Source organism: Solea senegalensis, linkage group LG16, assembly GCF_019176455.1.
Source record: "Solea senegalensis isolate Sse05_10M linkage group LG16, IFAPA_SoseM_1, whole genome shotgun sequence".
In the NCBI taxonomy this organism is placed as follows: Eukaryota; Metazoa; Chordata; class Actinopteri; order Pleuronectiformes; family Soleidae; genus Solea; species Solea senegalensis.
Genome location: NC_058036.1, coordinates 20,829,420 through 20,847,596, shown reverse-complemented (window position 1 = coordinate 20,847,596; position 18,177 = coordinate 20,829,420). Strand labels below are relative to the sequence as shown.

Below are 18,177 nucleotides of genomic sequence, written 5' to 3'. Positions count from 1 at the left end.
GAAACCTGCAAAACGTCCTCTGTCTCTGTCAATGTAATGTAATGACTACATTTTTAGGTGAAGATATGTTTTAAGGTTAGGTTGAGGTCAGGACTAGGATTAGGATTAAGATTAGGCCAGTAGTAATTGTGGTTAAGGTTAGAGTAAGTCTCCAGGAAATAAATCTAAGTCAATGCAATGTCCCCTCAAATCATGAATGTCGAACGTGTGTGTGTGTGTGTGCGCACGCGCCACCTTGTTCCTTTAAAGGGGACATATTATGCAAAATCAACTTTTTAACCATTTTAATACTAATATTTGGGACTCTGGGGGCCCTACCAGTCGCCAAAGTGTGGATAAACAATACTCAGTCATGTTTTCGTGGTCCCTCTTAGTGTAAGTATAGGCCATAAAACACTCCTGTTGAATTCCCTGTGCTTATGACGGCAGCATGCGCATTTCACCGTGAATGTTACCGCCCACCAGTAAGTTTACTTGGAGAGCTCCACCTTAGCTCCACCTTGTCCCTGCGAGAGTGCAGGCGAGGGAGGAAGAGCGGTATTATGTCAACGCGGAGGGACAAGTGTGCTGTTGGTGGCTGCACAGTGGAGCACAGTGTTTTACAGAGGATTTTATATATGAAGCTAATGTGACGGATAAAGTCAGCAAACGTGTGTTCGTGTGTTCGCACCACTTCACATCAGACTTAGTATTTAGTTAGGGGACGTACAAACACACACATTGTTAAGAAAAGGTCACACAGAGGTCATAACTGACCATTCTGACACGTCCTAATTAAACATATTTGTTCAGTACGTCCTCCATGACCTCCATGACATACAGCAGCTGTTTATGCAGCGATCAGCGGTGGATCAGCGGTGCTGTCCCTAAGTGTCCATGTGTCGGAGGTCTCTTCCTGTGACGGCACTCTCTGTGAAAATCAGTTAAAAAGACTTAGGGATAAAAAACAAAGTTGTAAAAATTGGCTTTTTATCTAATATTTATTTTATTATTTATAGAAAACATGACGCAGGCGGCGAGATCAGCAGCAGAGAAAATGCAGTATTGTGAGATTTATGTTGTGCACTTTAGTGACAGCTTTACATTTGCAGCAGTCGTTATCCAAGGACTGTGGTTTACACTTTAATTACAGATAACCTCACACACACACACACACACACACACACACTTTCTAATATACTTTATTTTTAACACTTTTAGACCATGTTAACAACACTGGGGTTGGATAAACTGTGTGTGTGTGCTCCTCATTTCTATTTCCAGCCTGTTTGTCATGTTCTAAAAACACGGGCTCAGTGATTAACTTAGGCCGATCATTTTATAACTGTCAAAAATAAGGTGTAAATGAAGCTGTGTCATTACGTGCATGATTGCATGAGTGCATGAGTGCGACAGCTGCGTCCTTAAAGGAATAAAAGGAAAAGCACAACATTTTTGTGGAAATGCAGAGAAACAGTTAGCTCAGGCTTGACATGAAAACGAGCAGGAGCAGGAAACGCCTCATCTGGACTTGAATCCACAGCAGCTTATTATCAAAGTCCATAAAACATGCATCATCCTCACGAGGAGACATAAAGCTGTGAATTTGTGGCCGATTTGTATGTTTCAGCTTTCACAGAGGTTTAGCAAACAAGCTAAAGTATGTTAAGTTTATGTTTGTTGGACGCGACACTCTTATTAATCATCTTACTCTTGGCATGAAGGCATTGACTCGCTTCCTCCTGTTGCTTTTTACATTTAGGTTTGTCTTTGTTTTGTTCATGAAAGCATGATGTGCTGCTGCTGCTGCTGCTGATGCTGATGCTGCTGATGCTGCTGCTGCTGATGCTGATGCTGCTGATGCAGTTTTCTTGGTCTTTGGTTTAGTTTTAGCTTTGCCACTGACCGCCTTTGACTTCTTTATCAGTTCCTTGGATTCCTGCCTCAAATTCTTCTCCCTCATCTGAATGTTCCGATTTTTGTTTTGTTTTTCCTTCCTTGGTTGTGTGTCCTTCTTCGTCATCGTTGCTGTTGTCGCCGTCGTAGGTTTGACCCGGCTGCTTGTTGCTGGTGGTTTGGTGGCGAGTTTGAATTTTCTCGGTGGTGGTCTCGTAGGTTTTTCACTTGTGTCCAGCACAGTCACTGAAATGCCACAGAAGCCGTTGTTATAACTTTTATTGATTTATCTCTGCGGCTACATACGAGTATGTTGAATTTTATGAATTAGGACAGAACATTCAGAAATTGTGCAGATTATCACTTTTCTGACTGTTTAACGGCTAATTATGTGAAACATTAATATTTTGAGTCATTAAACCAGAGATGTTTGGTGAATTATGCACAACTTTACATATAAATCTTTCTTTGGTGACCAAACACAAATATCTTGCATCTTAGTTTGTAAAAATGAAAGAGGTTGTATTTTGTCCACATTGACTTTGCTTTTTCATCCCAAAATGAAATGCACATGTCAGTTTGTCAGACAAGCTCAGTCCAAAAAAAAATTGCCTCTCAAATGACTCCTTCAACGAGTCTGGTATGTGCAAACCATAACAAATGACACTTCAAACTATAAGAGGAAAAGGAGGAGATTAAAATGTAAGGAAAAAGGAGGAGACTTACGTTCCTGGGGCACAAATGGAATCTTTTTCCCTTTCACTTTGACAGGCACTGGCTTCTGCTTACATTTCCCTGGAGGAGCTCTCCTGCACAGATTAAAACATAAGCAGACACAGCCCCAAAATAAAAACCTCTACTGATCTTCATCTTGTTTCATTACAGCCACAACCCAAGTATCAAGCAATTAAGCAACCATGCAATTTTGACATAACAACACGTTGATTGGACCAAAGTGTGGTTTCTGTGTGGCGTTTTTACAACTTTAACTTTGTCTTTCCTCAAAAAAGAACCAGACTCCAAAAAGCAAGACAGTGGTTGCACTTTAAATGTTGTTGCACAAATAGAATCAGGAGACTGAACGCTTGCTCAAACAACATATAATTTGTCATGGTTGTAGACTGAAACTAGTACAAGGCAAAACACACCTAAAGTGCCACTAACAAGACCAAACATGGTGTATTTGAATGTGTGCACGGTCTGAAGTTCCTTTGGGTCATATCTAAATCTATGACAACCATGCAGCATTGTATCATCAGGGATATGTTTCAGAGTTGGTGTTGAATGCAGTAAATAGATAAGTCTATCATTTAGGACCTCAGCAACATCCTCTTGTGTTAGTAACAAATCCATCCCAAACAGTGAAACCCATTAAAACCACTGATATCACAGACACTCTACCTGGAGGGATCCATGAATCTGAAAACCGCTCCAAAGGGAGACGAGGAGCTCGGGTAAGCGGTGGCCAGAAAATACAGTTCCCCTGAAAAACAGAACAGGCTTTTCATTCCCATCACATTCATGGAATCAAAAGAAGAGACGGAGGATGTGTCACCTGCTTCATCCTCAGCAAATGAGATGATGAACTTGTGGTGATGATTGATGAGTCCAGGAAAAGAGCATGCTTTCGTGTCTCCCATGCACACGCGTCTTTCTTTCCAGTGTCCCGTTGTCTTGTCTTCTTCTAGTGCAAATATTCGACTGCAAAATTCAAACAATGTGTTGATGTGAAAACTTCCCACTGAAACTAAATTCTGCATGATTCTGCACTGAAGGTAAATCTCTGACTGACTGACGGGTTTGATTCCCGGCTGCACTATTCTACATACCGATGTGTCCTTGGGCAAGACAGTGCTGGATATGAAAGATGAGTGATAGAAAAGTGTAAAGCAGCTTTGAGCGGTCATCTGTGATATAAATACAAAACCATTGACCATCTATAAATCAAAGGTAGCTGAGCTTAACATAACAAAGTTATGGCTCGACTCCCATTGTCCAGTTGTTATACAAAGTCATTTGAATTCCTTAGTTTCTCAATAAAGTTAAAAATTCACCGCTGACAGAAAGAACAATCTTACCCACTCATAAAGTCTCCAAATATGTACAGGCCGTTGAGATTGGGTGATTCACATCCTCTGTACACAAATCCCCCCGTCACAGATCTCCCAACATGATGACTGTAGGCAAAGATAGGCAGGACGTCGTCTGTCGTGGCACAGAATGAAACGCTGTTTTAACTCAGATCTGGCGTGTCAGTAATAGACTGAATACCAAGGCAGATTATGGCAGAAATAACAGGTGGTGAGTGGAAAAATACTCACTCAGTGTGGGGTTGTGGCACAGTTTCAGATCGTAGCACTCGAAACCTTCTTTAGCTCTCCATCCGTAGTTTCCTCCTTTCACAATAATGTCAATCTCCTCATAGCGGTTTTGACCGACATCTCCACAGAATATCCTGGCCCGGCCACGCTGGCTCACTGGGTCTCCGCGGTCCACAGAGCATCGCCACATGTTTCTCACCCCGTATGCGTACACCTCTGGCCGGGCGTCTGGGTCACCGATGAAAGGGTTATCGTGGGGGATTGTGTATTGTTTCCCTCTGGGGTCCCTTACATCCACATCAACCCGGAGTACTTTTCCCAACAAAGCACTCCTGGACAGGAAAACAACAACAATATTTTCAGCTTTTTCAGTGACCGCTCCAAATCTGTGGAACAGTTCACCATTCCATATACGGTATTGTGTTCGCTCTACAGCACTGAAGGAAGACCGATCTACTGGTCATGAGCGATGGGTCAGGACCGAAACAAAAAGACTGTGGATACAAGCGTCCGATGAAATCATCAATTACAACTAAAAAGGATCACAACCTAAGCTAAAAACAAGTTAGTCAAAAGATTTTGTCAAATGCTAACTGTTAGGTTAAAGTAGTGGTGAAATGCCTCCTAAATAATTAGCTAAAAGTGGTAAATAAATGGTCAAAAAGTTAGTGTAGGTGTGTAGACATGAGTGAACTATTCGGCTAAACTCACCCTTGTCACGCATGTAAGATAACCTTTGGTGGCCATTATGTTTGTCCATCCTAGGCTACTATAGCAACAGTGTAAAGGTTTTCTATTCAAAATCATGATGGACAGGTGCTTCACATTTAAAGGTCAGGTGTTTTTCTGACAAACCTGTGCCCACTCTTGGTTCACACTCTTGAGGAATCTTACTTGTTCTGTGCATTTCCGTACTTCCCAAATGGATCACCGGCTTTTCCACCGTCTCCAGTGAAAATGTACAAATATCCATCCAAGCCGAACAGCAACTGGCCTCCATTGTGGTTTGCAGCCGGCTCCTCAATCTCTAAAATGACTCTGTAGGTATAAAACAAAAAAAACAAATATAATACACAAATATGTGTAAATCTTTCATTCTGCCCTCAGGCCATGTTTCATCCTTCTTTTACATTCTTAACTTAAAAGAAGGATGTTTTTTGCATTGTTTATGTATATGTATATCTATATATACATATAGCGTCTCTATATTTGATTTCTGTCCATGGAGAAGTACGTTTTTAGGAGCTACTATTAACTTTATGGCAGAGGTAGATGTTTAGATTGGACTGGTACCAAAGGGTTCATGCATGTATAGAAAAGGACTGAGAGCAACAACATTGTTAGACAAGATACGTGTAACGATACGTGAAACAATGGGAGTTGCAACCACCTGAACACTTCATCAGTTGTGCTTGGAAACCACCATTTGAAAACATGCCATTCACAAATTGCCAAGACGTTCTTTGACAATTTAAAAAACTGAAAAACATAAACTTTAGAATCCCTTCATAATCCTTGCAGGATGAGAACATAGTGGATAATATTTATCTAGTATCTCATACCAAACCCTAACCCCAATAATACTGTATATGCGCTCTCTAACTTGTTATACCAAAGCTCTCCTGAGATCATGAGCTCTCTCACTGACACCTTTATCGCCAACATTAAAACACAGAGGGGTAAATAATCTGAGCAAAGTCAGCTACACTTTTCACAGGAGGGAGATTTTATTCTTGATCAGATCATTTGCTCTCTCTCGTCGTCCTCTTCCTCACATACACTTCACACAGTGGTAAAATGAAATCCGATTAAGATGGAGCGACAGATAATGTGACTCTAATGATTATTATTATTGCTTCATTTTCTATACACACTGGTCAAAATTCCTCAGCTCCACTGCTTTGGTATCAGACATGAAAAAGTGGTGTTGTGCCATCCCTACATTTAGCCTTTAAACTGCCACTAACCTTTCTGAATGTATTCTATGGTTAAATCAATGTATTTTAGTGTTTTAAATAATCCCCATGGTCAGTTTGTGCTGTGTACCTCTCAGATTGATGATCAGCCAGGTTCATATCATGGGCAGACACATTCATCTCACTGATTCGGATTTTCCCCAGTTTGCCATCGACCTGGATGGAGTAGTAGATGAAGAAGCGTCCGTTGTCCCTGTACTTGGGGTGGAACGCCATCCCCAGGAAACCTCTCTCGTCCCCCAGCCAGGGCGTGGTCATCACCTCCCCGCTCATGTCCAGGAACGGCTGCTCCAGCCGACTGCCGTCGCGCAGGTACACCCACACAAAGCCCACCTGTTCGGCGATGAACTTGCGGTGTGTGTCATCACCACTGTGCAACATCAGCACAGGGTTCCTGAGACTGTTGGCCACCTCTGTCAGGCACAGCTGCAGACACCCATTGGGGTCCTGCACCACCTGACCCAGGTTGCTGTTGAGGTCAGGCGTCTTCAAAACGTTGGGGTAGCAGTAGTCCTTGTCGGAGAGGTCCAGTATGCTGCAGAACGTGGACGCGTCCCGTTCGGCAGCGTCCTGCAGCACCTGGTTCACACTCAGGTATTTCAGCACATGGCGACATTTGCTGTGAAAGTCGCAGCAGTAGTGGAAGCAGAGTCCAGGAAGTTCTCTGACAGGTGTGTACGGGTCCTCGGCATCGTAAAGGTGTGCGGCATAAGGAGAACACTCCTGACAAAACATGACACACTACAGTCTTATCACAGTGCTATGAGGTGTTCTGTGAAAACATGGTGACTAGTGCATAGTGGTGAGCACGGTTGCCTCACAGCAAGAAGGTGCTAGGTTTGATTTCCAGCCTGGGACCTTTCTTTCTGCATGTTCTCCCCGTGCAGTGTTGTAATGTAACAAAGTACAAATACTTCATTACTCTGCGTGTGTAGTTGTGTGCAAAAGTGCAGCAAACTTTCAGCACCACCTTCAGCCTAACTTCAAAAACTGCAACCATCACATTAAAGAAGCACTTGTGTTCACTTGATTGTGGCTTTAAACACAGAGTCGTCCAAGAATGGGTCCTCACCCCCCATTCTGAACAAACTCCCTCTTGCCTTCCCCCTGCAATGTAATTTTAACATCCTGTGCCTCCCTGTGACTTGCACACCTTCATTAAGTTTTCTCTGCAGAATTATTGGTTCAGGACCTTATTCCTGTAATAAAATCTCTCTTTGCACTTTGGATAACTCATAATTACCAAATTACTTCACCTTTTCTAAACTGTCTTCACTCCAACTGTTAATTCATATTGTATTAAATAGACGTTGACTCAAAGAAAACTGTTAATTACAACAAATTAAAGTTTTCAGGGAATAAAAAGGGGTATAAACATTCTCCACAATTATGGCTGCAACTGATGGTTATTTTTATAATCAATTCATCACAAACAGTTGATTTTTGTTTCCCAAACCTGGAAATCAAGACGTTCTCAACCACAATTATTCACTTTCACTTGTTTGTGATCTGGAGCAAATAATTCACTTAACATTCACATTTACAGTAAGAAACTGGAGAGAAGTCAGAAGAGAAGTCATTTGAATTCTTCAAATATGTTGATAATTCTATTGTTATAGTTGCACACTTTTTTCCAAACAGAAGACAGAAAATCCGTGTGTACCTGGCACATAATTTCCTTCAACATGTCAGCGCAGAGCTCGTGACCCGCCACCTCCAGCTGCTCCACGGTGTCCCAGTATCTCTCCGCGATCATGTTGTCCGTTTTCTGGTCACAGCATCCGAACTCCTCGTACTGCCTGCAGAACTCCAGGTGCCACTGAGGTTTGAAAGGCGGCTCGAAGTCCAGACACTGAGGATGAGCTGATGCCTCCTGGACCAGGACCTGGACCAGGACCAGGGGCAGCATCACTGACACGATCAGTGGGATGGAATCGGGAGTCCTCGGCTTGTTTCTGGTTGAGCTCATTCCTGGATCCGCGGCGCATAAAGACGCACAGCCGGTTCCTCCGCGTGGATGGAGCGCGGCATCTTGTGTGCTTGCCATGTTGTTTGCCCAGATCTGCATCTGTCCGCTCTCCTTTATGTATGAGCCAGAGGTGCGTGACGCGCGCAGTCTCTGCCCCGTTTGAGTGACAAACAAAACAAAAAAGTTGAATGTGTAAAATGTATAATTCATTTAAGATAATTATATGTTCTTATGTCTTAATAACAGATTCAGCTTCATTCAGATTCATTCAAATACACATTTTACTTATATATATACATATTATTAATTAACCCTAACCCATTAATACAGCAATAAAATATAAATAGACTGTTGTATTTTTGAAAAATCGTGTTCTTCACTTCACAATTTTTGGCCAAATACTGTGTGAACTAAACTAATCTTCGGTCAGATAAACCAAGAATTGAAATTGAATGACTTTATTATTTCTGAATAATTAAATATATTAAAATTTCAAAACTGTTGCATTTATTTTTAATGACTTCGTGGTCCGTTTGTAGTACCTGCACTGCCCAGCAGAGGGAGTCGCTGCTCTGAATATATAAATTAAATCATAAATTAAAAATATCTGACTTGTGACTTATATTCCACATACAGTACTTTAAACAGAAAAAGTAAACCTCCACTTAAGGAATGTTAGACACATTTTTAATACTGCGAAAACACAAACACGTATCAAATATAAACAGGTTATAATAACAGGTAAATAATAAATAATGACGAGGTTACGCGCTTTCTCCAGCAGATGGCAGTAGCCGGTCTACGGGTGCATGTGAACGCAGAAGCGGAAGCGGAACTTCGTAACTTCTTTTTATTTCGCATTTGTTTTGATGGGGAGAAAAAAGTGTCACGCTAAAGGAAATACACGTAGTGAACATTCAATGATACACTTCAGGTTAAGCTATTGAGTAAAAATACCTTTTCGAGAGGTAATTTCACGCGCAAAAGCCAAATAGAACTTTTTTTTTTTTTTAAATTGGTTTTTATTTGCGTTCAGAGGGAGATATTTTCCTGAAAAACTAAACATGTACTTTACTTTGAAGGCAAGATACAAACACTTCCGGTAGCATAAATGCTCACCGTGTTCACTGGATGTACGGTGATAAGGCGCTGCTTAGTCTGGCACCTAAATAAAATGTGTTTTATATCCCAAATGCTGCTCAAACCCACTGCTATGGCGCCTTAAAACCCTGGAGGAAGAAGCGGGTCCGTGCTCGGAGGGTGAACGGAGTTAGTGCACTTTTTCACCGCTGATCCGAGACGCTTCTCCCCCGAAAAACCCAGACGGCTTCTGCGGTCGCTGCTACAATGAGCTCGGAGCACCGGAGCCCCAGCGAGGACGCCGACGAGTCGCAGGACAGGCCCGACGGCGACAAAGAGGCAGACCCTGACATCGAAGACTCCGAGGAGGACGATGACATCGCCCGGCAGGATACAGCTTCACTGTCCGGGAGCGGTGGACAGCGGCCGGAGCGCAGTGCAAGGTCTCCGGCGTCAGATGAGCGGGAGTCCTGTTCACAACCGAGCACCGCGCCGCAGACAGGGCGCAGCTGCGACGGCGTTTGCGGGGGAAATAGACTGTTTTCATGGCTGCAACGCAGGACAATTAGGCGAGGGGTGTTTGTAGATCCAGCCCGGGACAACTTCAGGACAATGACCAGTTTGTACTGCTCTATGAATCCGGCTGTGGAGTCTGTCAACCTGAGCACCCAGACCCACGGAGCGGTGTTTAACCTGGAGTATTCCCCGGACGGGTGAGACATTGTTAGGCCTCTTGTCTGGAGCTCATGTCCACAGGTTTTACAATGTTTAGAAAAGACTATAAAAATGGCCCATTAATCATCGCCACTGTTGAATATTGTTGTGAAAATGGCTTTAATTTAGTTACTTAATGTACGTGTAAAAGGCACAGTGTGCACAATCGTTGTCTCGATACCAGTTCTGTCTAATACCGATATCACAACATCAGGTTTCTACCAACATTGATATCAATTGGACAGAGTCTGTAAACAATTTAAAAAACAATGCATGTCCTTGTGTCTGCAGAGGTCCACGATGGGCTGTGTGACAGAAACTTTACAATTCGCCCTAACCCTAACCCTATTACCTTTATATCTGGGGAGGACTAGTTCGCCCTCAGGTATCTTGGTTTCACAAATGGCACTTCCATTTTACACTTGCAGCATGATTCCACTACTCTTTTGTTTTCTTCTTCTCCATCCGTGATAGAACCATCAGCGATAAAACGGCAGGTACCAGGTTCTATCACGGATGGAGAAGAAGAATAACAGCAGGTACCAGGTTCTATCACTGATGGAGAAGACGAAAAACAGCAGGTACCAGGTTCTATCACTGATGGAGAAGACGAAAAACAGCAGGAACCAGGTTCTGTCACTGATGGAGAAGACGAAAAACAGCAGAAACCAGGTTCTATCACTGAAGAAGAACAGCAGAAACCAGGTTCTATCACTGATGAAGAAGGAAAACAGCAGGTACCAGGTTCTATTACTGATGGAGAAGAAGAAGAACAGCAGTAACCAGGTTCTATCACTGATGAAGAAGGAAAACAGCAGGTACCAGGTTCTATCACTGATGGAGAAGAAGAAGAACAGCAGAAACCAGGTTCTATCACTGATGAAGAAGGAAAACAGCAGGTACCAGGTTCTATCACTGATGGGGAAGAAAAACGCAGGTACCAGGTTCTATCACTGATGGAGAGGAAGAAAAACAGCAGGTACCAGGTTCTATCAGTGATGGAGACGAAGAAAAACAGCAGGTACCAGGTTCTATCACTGATGGAGAAGAAGATAAACAGCAGGAACCAGGTTCTATCACTGATGAAGGAGAAGAGTAACAGCAGGTATCAGGTTCTATCACTGATGATGAAGAAGAATAACAGCAGGTACCAGGTTCTATCACTGGTAAAGGAGAAGAGTAACAGCAGGTATCAGGTTCTATCACTGATGATGAAGAAGAAAAACATCAGAATCTCCATCAGGTTCTATCACTGATGGAGAAGAACAAACAAACAAGTAGAGTCTAGTCGAGTGTATAATAGAAAAACACCATATGCAAATCAAAGGAGAACAACATCATATTCTCTGGTGTGTGAAGGTATGTTATTATCTGTAGTTTCACCATTAGATGTCACTAATTGTTACTCACCAGACCTAAAATGGAGTTTTTCAGTGATTTAAACCTAAATCCATTCTAAATGAATAAAGTTGTGTATGTCTGTGCTCAGGTCTGTGTTGACTGTGGCCTGTGAACAGACTGAGGTGCTGTTGTTCGATCCCATCTCATCCAGACACATCAAAACGCTGACGGAGGCCCACGAGGACTGTGTCAACAACATCAGGTTCTTTGCCTACATTTCTTTAACTCATGTTACGAGGACAGATCACGACGTTCTGTTCCACACAATGTGAACATGTAAACATTTAAGAATGCAGTGTATTTTCCCTCTGTGCCATCGCAGGTTTTTGGACAATCGTTTGTTTGCCACCTGCTCTGACGACACCACTATTGCATTATGGGATCTCCGTAAACTGAACTCAAAGGTTTGCTCGTTGCACGGCCACGCCAGCTGGGTGAAAAACATCGAGTACGACACCAACACGCGTCTCCTCGTCACGTCTGGCTTTGACGGCAACGTCATCACATGGGACACTAACAGGTTAGTTAGTTAGTGTTACAGTGAGAGGTGACCTTACCCCAAACCAATTATTTTCAATATATAAACTTAATATAAAGTCAACTTTTGGATGAAAAAATAATGTTTATTTGTGGTTTTATTATCAGTGGTTAAGACCGGTACCCTGCGTGCAAAAGACTTCATGGTCGCCAGTTCAACTCCATTCAAATGGAGATTTAAATTTTAAAGGTTGATTTTTGGCTGAAATTCAACTCTGAAAATCCTCCGTTTCCATCCTGTAGTCTGACTGATTCACTGATTATTAATCGATTAATAAATGAATCGTCAACTCTTTTGATTATGGGTTTGTGGATAAAACAAGAATTAGGGCTGGGTGATATGGACCAAAAGTCATAGCTCCATATTTTTGGCGATACTTGATATATATCGATATTTTTCTGTGATGTCATTGGGGCATTATAGCATATTACCTACATTTCTTTCCAGAGACAAACCCTTTAAAAAAATAAACAAACATTCCGTTATAAGTTTAAACCACATGCCAAATGTCAGACGTCACTGAAATGAATAAAATAAAAGAAATCTATTTCCTGCATGACAATAATATACAGTCATTCATTCAAAAATGTAATACTGTTACAATTTTAACAGTAACAATAAACACTTTTCCACTGACGTGTTTACTACACCTGCAAACTGTTCTTTCAAAAAGAAAAGAAACAGATGATGGAAATATGACTCCACTAGTGTAATGACAAGAAATGACAACAGAATAAGCCACACACCCCACTTCCTATATTTTTCTTAAAGGGGACATGCAAAATCAACTTTTTAACCATTTTAATACTTATATTTGGGACTCTGGAGGCCCTACCAGTCGCCAAAGTTTGGATAAAGAATACTCAGTCCTGTTTTCGTGGTCCCCCTTAGTGTAAGTATAGGCCATAAAACACGCGATGTTGGGAGCTGTATGTGACTGATCGCCAGCTGTGGAGCATACAGTCACATACAGCGGCAGTTTATGCAGTGATCAGCGGTGGATCAGTGGTGTTGTCCCTAAGTGCTTTTAACTGATTTACAGTTGGACAGTGTTTGGCTCCATCCTTATGTAGGACGTCTCTTCCTGTGACGGCACTCTCGCTGTTTTCCGTGCACGCTGCCATGTTGATATTGTCAGAGAAATGGAGCTGAGGGAACAGGAGATGAGCGAGTGAGCGCTGTAAAGAGGACAAATCAGAAACCCCCTGGGAGAAGTGGGCGTGTGTTTGCCTGTGTCTCATTTGCATATAAAGGGACCATGCACAAAACCGAGCGTTCTGAAAGGGGCGGGTTTAGCAGGGTTATTGAACTGCTATGGTGCTTCATCCTTATGGTATTCTGACCAAAGCATGTCACTGACACGTTCATTAGGACACCAGGGAACTCTTTTAATGGGGAAATAGGGTATAATATGTCCACTTTAAGTTATTTGATTTCAAATGTTCAGAGTCTTTTGATGTATTGTGTGTAGCAGTGTCGCTCACTAAATAGTATCAATGCTCCATTTTGTGTGATAAGAAGTAGCACATACAGAGAGGTGTGCTTTCTCTTTTTGGCCACAAGGTGGAGTGTCTGCTAAAGTGAGCATTGCTCAGGAGGCGAGCAGCACATGTGTATGAGAACAGTTTCCTCCTCGTTCTATAGCCAGACAAATTTATATTATACACTGAACAACGTGACTGTTGACCCTGCAACAGGTTTTTAACGTTCTTTACAGACACCTTCTGCTGCTGCTTGTCTGACACTTTAAAACCAAACCAGCTCCAAATGATCCAGTTATTGTTCTTTCATTTACTGACCCACTCACTTCTGCGGCGCACTGTCTCCATGTTGTCTCTGTGTAGGTGAGAGTGGAGGGGGAGGTGTGTTCTGTGTGTGTGTGTGTGAGACCTTGCAGCCTATATATTGTCATTTTAACGCAAAATGAACTATATCGATATTATTATCAAGCGATATTGTCCCGTGTTATGTCTCGTTCAGAAATATATCGATATATATGTTAAAATATCGGGATATCGCCCAGCCCTAAAAAGAATCATCATTTTATGAGATTATAATCAACTGCTCCATCGATTTATGAAAAGTTTCCTTTCTTCTGCAGGTTTACAGAAGACGGCTGTCCACACAAAAAGTTCTTTCACACCCGATACCTGATGAGGATGCGTCTGACGCCCGACTGTTCCAAGATGCTCATCTCCACGTCCTCTGGGTACCTGCTCATCCTCCACGACCTGGACCTCACGCAGTCGCTGGAGGTCGGCAGTTACCGCATGCTGCGAGCGCGACGCACTCCGCTCACCTCAGGTTTCCCATGGTTGTATTCCTGTATAATGTAAGTGAACAGACACATTGCTCTTGTTTCTAGTTTTTATTCTGATGTGATTCTGTAGATGGAGGCACCTCAGCCTCCAGATCAGCTGGAACTCCACGTCAGGGAAATGACTCCAGTAAGATCCACCCTCACAGAGAAGGTAAGACAGTCCCGGTGTTAAAACAGCACATATAATGGAGTTATCAGACTTCATCAAATGTTAAACCCCTCCCTCACAGGCCTTTCTCCACGGAACAGTCTAGAGGTTTTGACTCCTGAGATTCCTGGAGAGAGAGACAGAGGGAACTGCATCACCTCCCTGCAGCTCCATCCCAAAGGCTGGGCCACACTCATCCGCTGCTCCAGCAACATGGACGACCAGGAGGTGACAAATTTAACCCTGTCACCATTCTCCTAATGCTGCTGTTTTTCCACTGCTTTAGTTTAGGCTAGGATGGTTGTTTTAGTTTAGTCTAGGATGGTTGGTTTGGTTTGGTTTAGTTTAGTCTCGGATGGTTGGTCTAGTCTAGTCTAGGATGGTTGATTTATTTTAGTCTAGGAGGGTTGGTTTGGTTTAGTTTAGTCGAGGATGGTTGGTTTAGTCTAATCTAGGATGGTTGGTTTAGTTAAGTTTAGTCTAGGATGGTTGGTTTGGTTTAGTCTAGGATGGTTGGTTTAGTTTAGTCTGGGATGGTTGGTTTAGTTTAGTCTGGGATGGTTGGTTTAGTTTAGTCTAGGATGGTTGGTTTAGTTTAGTCTAGGATGGTTGGTTTACTCTAGTCTAGGATTTCTGGTTTAGTTTAGTCTCGGATGGTTGGTTTTATGTCATGATCTGAAACATATTTGTAGACGGTCCCTGATTTTCAGGGAAAATCAAACAATTGCAAACAATAATAACAATGTGTTGTTGACGCATGGACAGCATTGTGTTCTAATGATGTGCAACTCGTGCACTCGGTCCGTCGTCGTCGCGTAGCAACTGCGTCTTTGAACAAATAAAGTTTTTACAAATTCAAGTGGAGCCATAGTTTTGGCACTGAACTAGATTTGTCATTTATGTCACGTTTGTGTTTAATCTTTCTTTTTCCTTAGTGGACGTGTGTGTACGAGTTCCAGGAGGGGGCGCCGCCTCGCCCGCTCGTCTCCCCCCGCTGCTCCCTGCGTCTCACCCACTATATTGAGGAGGCCAATGTGGGGCGGGGCTACATCAAGGAGCTGTGCTTCAGCCCGGACGGGCGCCTCATCTGCTCGCCGTATGGCTACGGTGTCCGCTTGCTGGCCTTCGACGAGCACTGCGGTGAGCTGGCCGACTGCCTGCCCGTCCAGACCAGCTGCCTCAGGGAGATCCGCTCCATCTACTCGCACAGCGACGTCGTGCTCACCACCAAGTTCTCCCCGACGCACTGTCAGCTGGCCTCAGGCTGCCTGAGTGGACGTGTGTCCCTGTACCAGCCAAAGTTTTAGCGTCCACTGCGTCCACTGCGTCAGATTGCGTCAGATTTGCAGTAGACCTGGGCACAGAAGCACTAAGATAAGATTTCTGCTGTTTCCAGCTTTGATAATTGCACAAAGGTTTAGTCAGATATTGCACTGCCCCATAACATTGTTTGAACACCTGTATATTTTCTATGATTTTAGACTCACTATCATAAAATATAAACACAAGAATACAGAATCTAAATATAAGTCAAATCCATTTGAGCAAATTACATTTCACTAAATATCTGAACATTTTTTAACCCATCTTTGTGTCGCAGTGCTTTGGGATTAAACCACTCCCATTTAATCCCATTTTCAAACAAATCAATTAAAACAAATCACAAAGACTCCAAAAATAATGATTGATTATTTTTTGTTTATTCTACATTTTATGCCAATAAAAGAATGACATGCGTATAGAAGTTGATATTACATCTTGTAACCTTGTTTGAAATCTATAAGCACAATAAGTTATTTTATATTTAACAGTTTTTATTGATTTTCACCGTAACGACACATTACAAATACAACAATAAGTTATTTTATCCAAATCATTCGCACAATTGGAAACATAAAAAAACCAACAACTATTTTCATCATCAATGAGTTGATTGGTTAATAAAATGCCAAACGTTTGTCTCCGCTGCCGTGAACACACTTTGTTTTTATATGTTAAGTTTAAAAAAAAAACCCGATAATTGTGTTTCTGTTAAAAAAAAAGAATCTATAAATTCTCAAGGCTGTGAAAAATCAGCGAAATATCTTCGCCATTGACTTAAATATTGTCATTTTATCTGTATTGACAACTCCACGCATCTAATAGAAGCAACATAAAGTTAAAATAGCTATGTTTAAGCTCCTCATGACCCAGGTCTGCAGCTGGGAAGCACACACAGTTTGTTTGGGGGAGGAGGAGGACGAGGAAGAGGAGGCGGAGACTTTGGCTGCAACAGTGGATTTAAACATTCAACCTTTTCTGAACTTGAATCCAAGAAAAAAACATCCGAAGCGTTGAGGAGACGTTCAATCGTGGCGTCTGCAGGACGTCCACACACTCAATATTCACGTTGGATTCTATAGCAGTAGAAAACTTTGTGGACGCGTCTTTGTGGATGCAAGTGGACGTGAACACGTGAATTATGGTGAGACAGACTGTGCTCTGCTTCTGCCTTTTCTTCTACTGGTGCTTCTCTGCTCATCCAATCTTAACCTTTCCACGTCCTTCACCAGCATTATGTCCTGTTTCTGTGTGTTGACGTCACTTGTTCTCGCTGTGCGCCGTTTGTCTTGTCACTTGTGCTTTTTCTCCACACTTTGTTTTTTTTTATAAAAACCTGTGAATTTGGTCGAAAAAATGCTGTTTGTTTTGTGGTTGAGTTGAAATGAAACTTATTTTAACCATTCATTTAATAATTGATGAGTGGTTGCAGCCTTAACTCGAGCTGCTTCATATGGGCAAAACAAATCCACCTGAAACTGAAATATTTTTGCATTAAGTCTCATTTTCTTGGAAAAACAGATTAGACGTTTATTTGGATTTTGTCATCAAACAAAACCTTTTTTCTCATTTTTTTTGTTAAATTCCAATTTCATTTAGAAAAGTGTGATTATTTAGGGATTAATTGTGCTGCTCTAACTTTCTCTGTCTTTACCAGCTGGGATGATTTGTTCCTGTTTCTTCAGAATCACAGGTGAGCAGTGTGTGATTCAGTAGCAGGAGTAAAAAATAAACCAGGTTTTAAAGTGTAACTAAACCCGTTGTAAGCCCGTGGATATGGTTCTATAATAATGTTATTTATTGATCCAGGTACTTTGCCTCCACGCTTTCACTGGCATCCACAAGTTTTCCTTCCTCTCAGTGCATGGCTTCTTGTCCCAGACTCCTCCCACTTTTATCATTGCTGCAGGTGTCCTTTGTCGCTTTTCTGTTTTCACCCCACCCCCCTGCACTGATCCCCACTCCCTCACTCAGCTCAGCCCACTTCTTGGCATCACCTTCACTCTTGTCTTTTTCACAGTTTTGCTTCATAATGAAAAAGAATCTTGAAAAATCTTTTGTGTGTGGACTTTTTTTTAGTTTTCATAAGTAACATCGAGACAAAGATTTATTGCGATCAAAACCTCAAATCAGTCAGTATTGGTTATTATTGCGATAAATGTCAGGTCATTCAAAACATTTTAACTTTGGATTCACTCATCTGAAGGAAAGCATTTGTGCTATTAATGTTATGTTGCGATTATGCGATAATTGTTAATGTTATGTTGCGATAATTGTTATCGTTTTATCGCTCAGTCTTTTTGTCCAGATGTCATCTCCAATGTGAGCATGATGGCTTATAATGGCATCTTCATAATGTGAATAAAGAAAAATAATACTACAAATTTTGATGTAATTTTGCAGTTTCATGTGCAGGTGAAAAAAAACTTTCAATATCAACAAATGTGTAAAATCACTTTGAATGAAAAAGTTTCTGTTGCTGCAGTCGACATTTCTTTAAAACGAGATAAAAAAA

At 42.0% G+C, this 18,177-nt stretch overlaps 2 protein-coding genes across 2 annotated transcripts; one reads left to right on the top strand and one right to left on the bottom strand.

Moving 5' to 3' along the window:
• Positions 1-1,825: 1,825 nt before the first annotated feature.
• hhipl2 (HHIP-like 2) lies at positions 1,826-8,107 on the bottom strand (the record flags this gene model as incomplete). The annotated part of the gene is made up of 9 exons (XM_044047062.1): positions 7,836-8,107; positions 6,243-6,895; positions 5,091-5,234; positions 4,197-4,528; positions 3,954-4,080; positions 3,431-3,576; positions 3,277-3,358; positions 2,602-2,684; positions 1,826-2,121 (listed from the first exon to the last, which is right to left on the bottom strand). Coding segments are annotated over exons 1-9 (2,109 nt in total), but the record flags the coding sequence as incomplete, so codon positions are not given.
• A 921-nt stretch (positions 8,108-9,028) lies between these two features.
• wdr32 (WD repeat domain 32) lies at positions 9,029-17,717 on the top strand. Its single transcript, XM_044047295.1, has 7 exons — positions 9,029-9,934; positions 11,425-11,538; positions 11,659-11,856; positions 13,976-14,178; positions 14,265-14,345; positions 14,425-14,570; positions 15,278-17,717. The coding sequence occupies exons 1-7, from the start codon at positions 9,489-9,491 to the stop codon at positions 15,647-15,649; spliced, it is 1,560 nt and encodes a 519-aa protein (XP_043903230.1). The 5' UTR covers positions 9,029-9,488; the 3' UTR covers positions 15,650-17,717.
• The last annotated feature ends 460 nt before the right edge of the window (positions 17,718-18,177 follow it).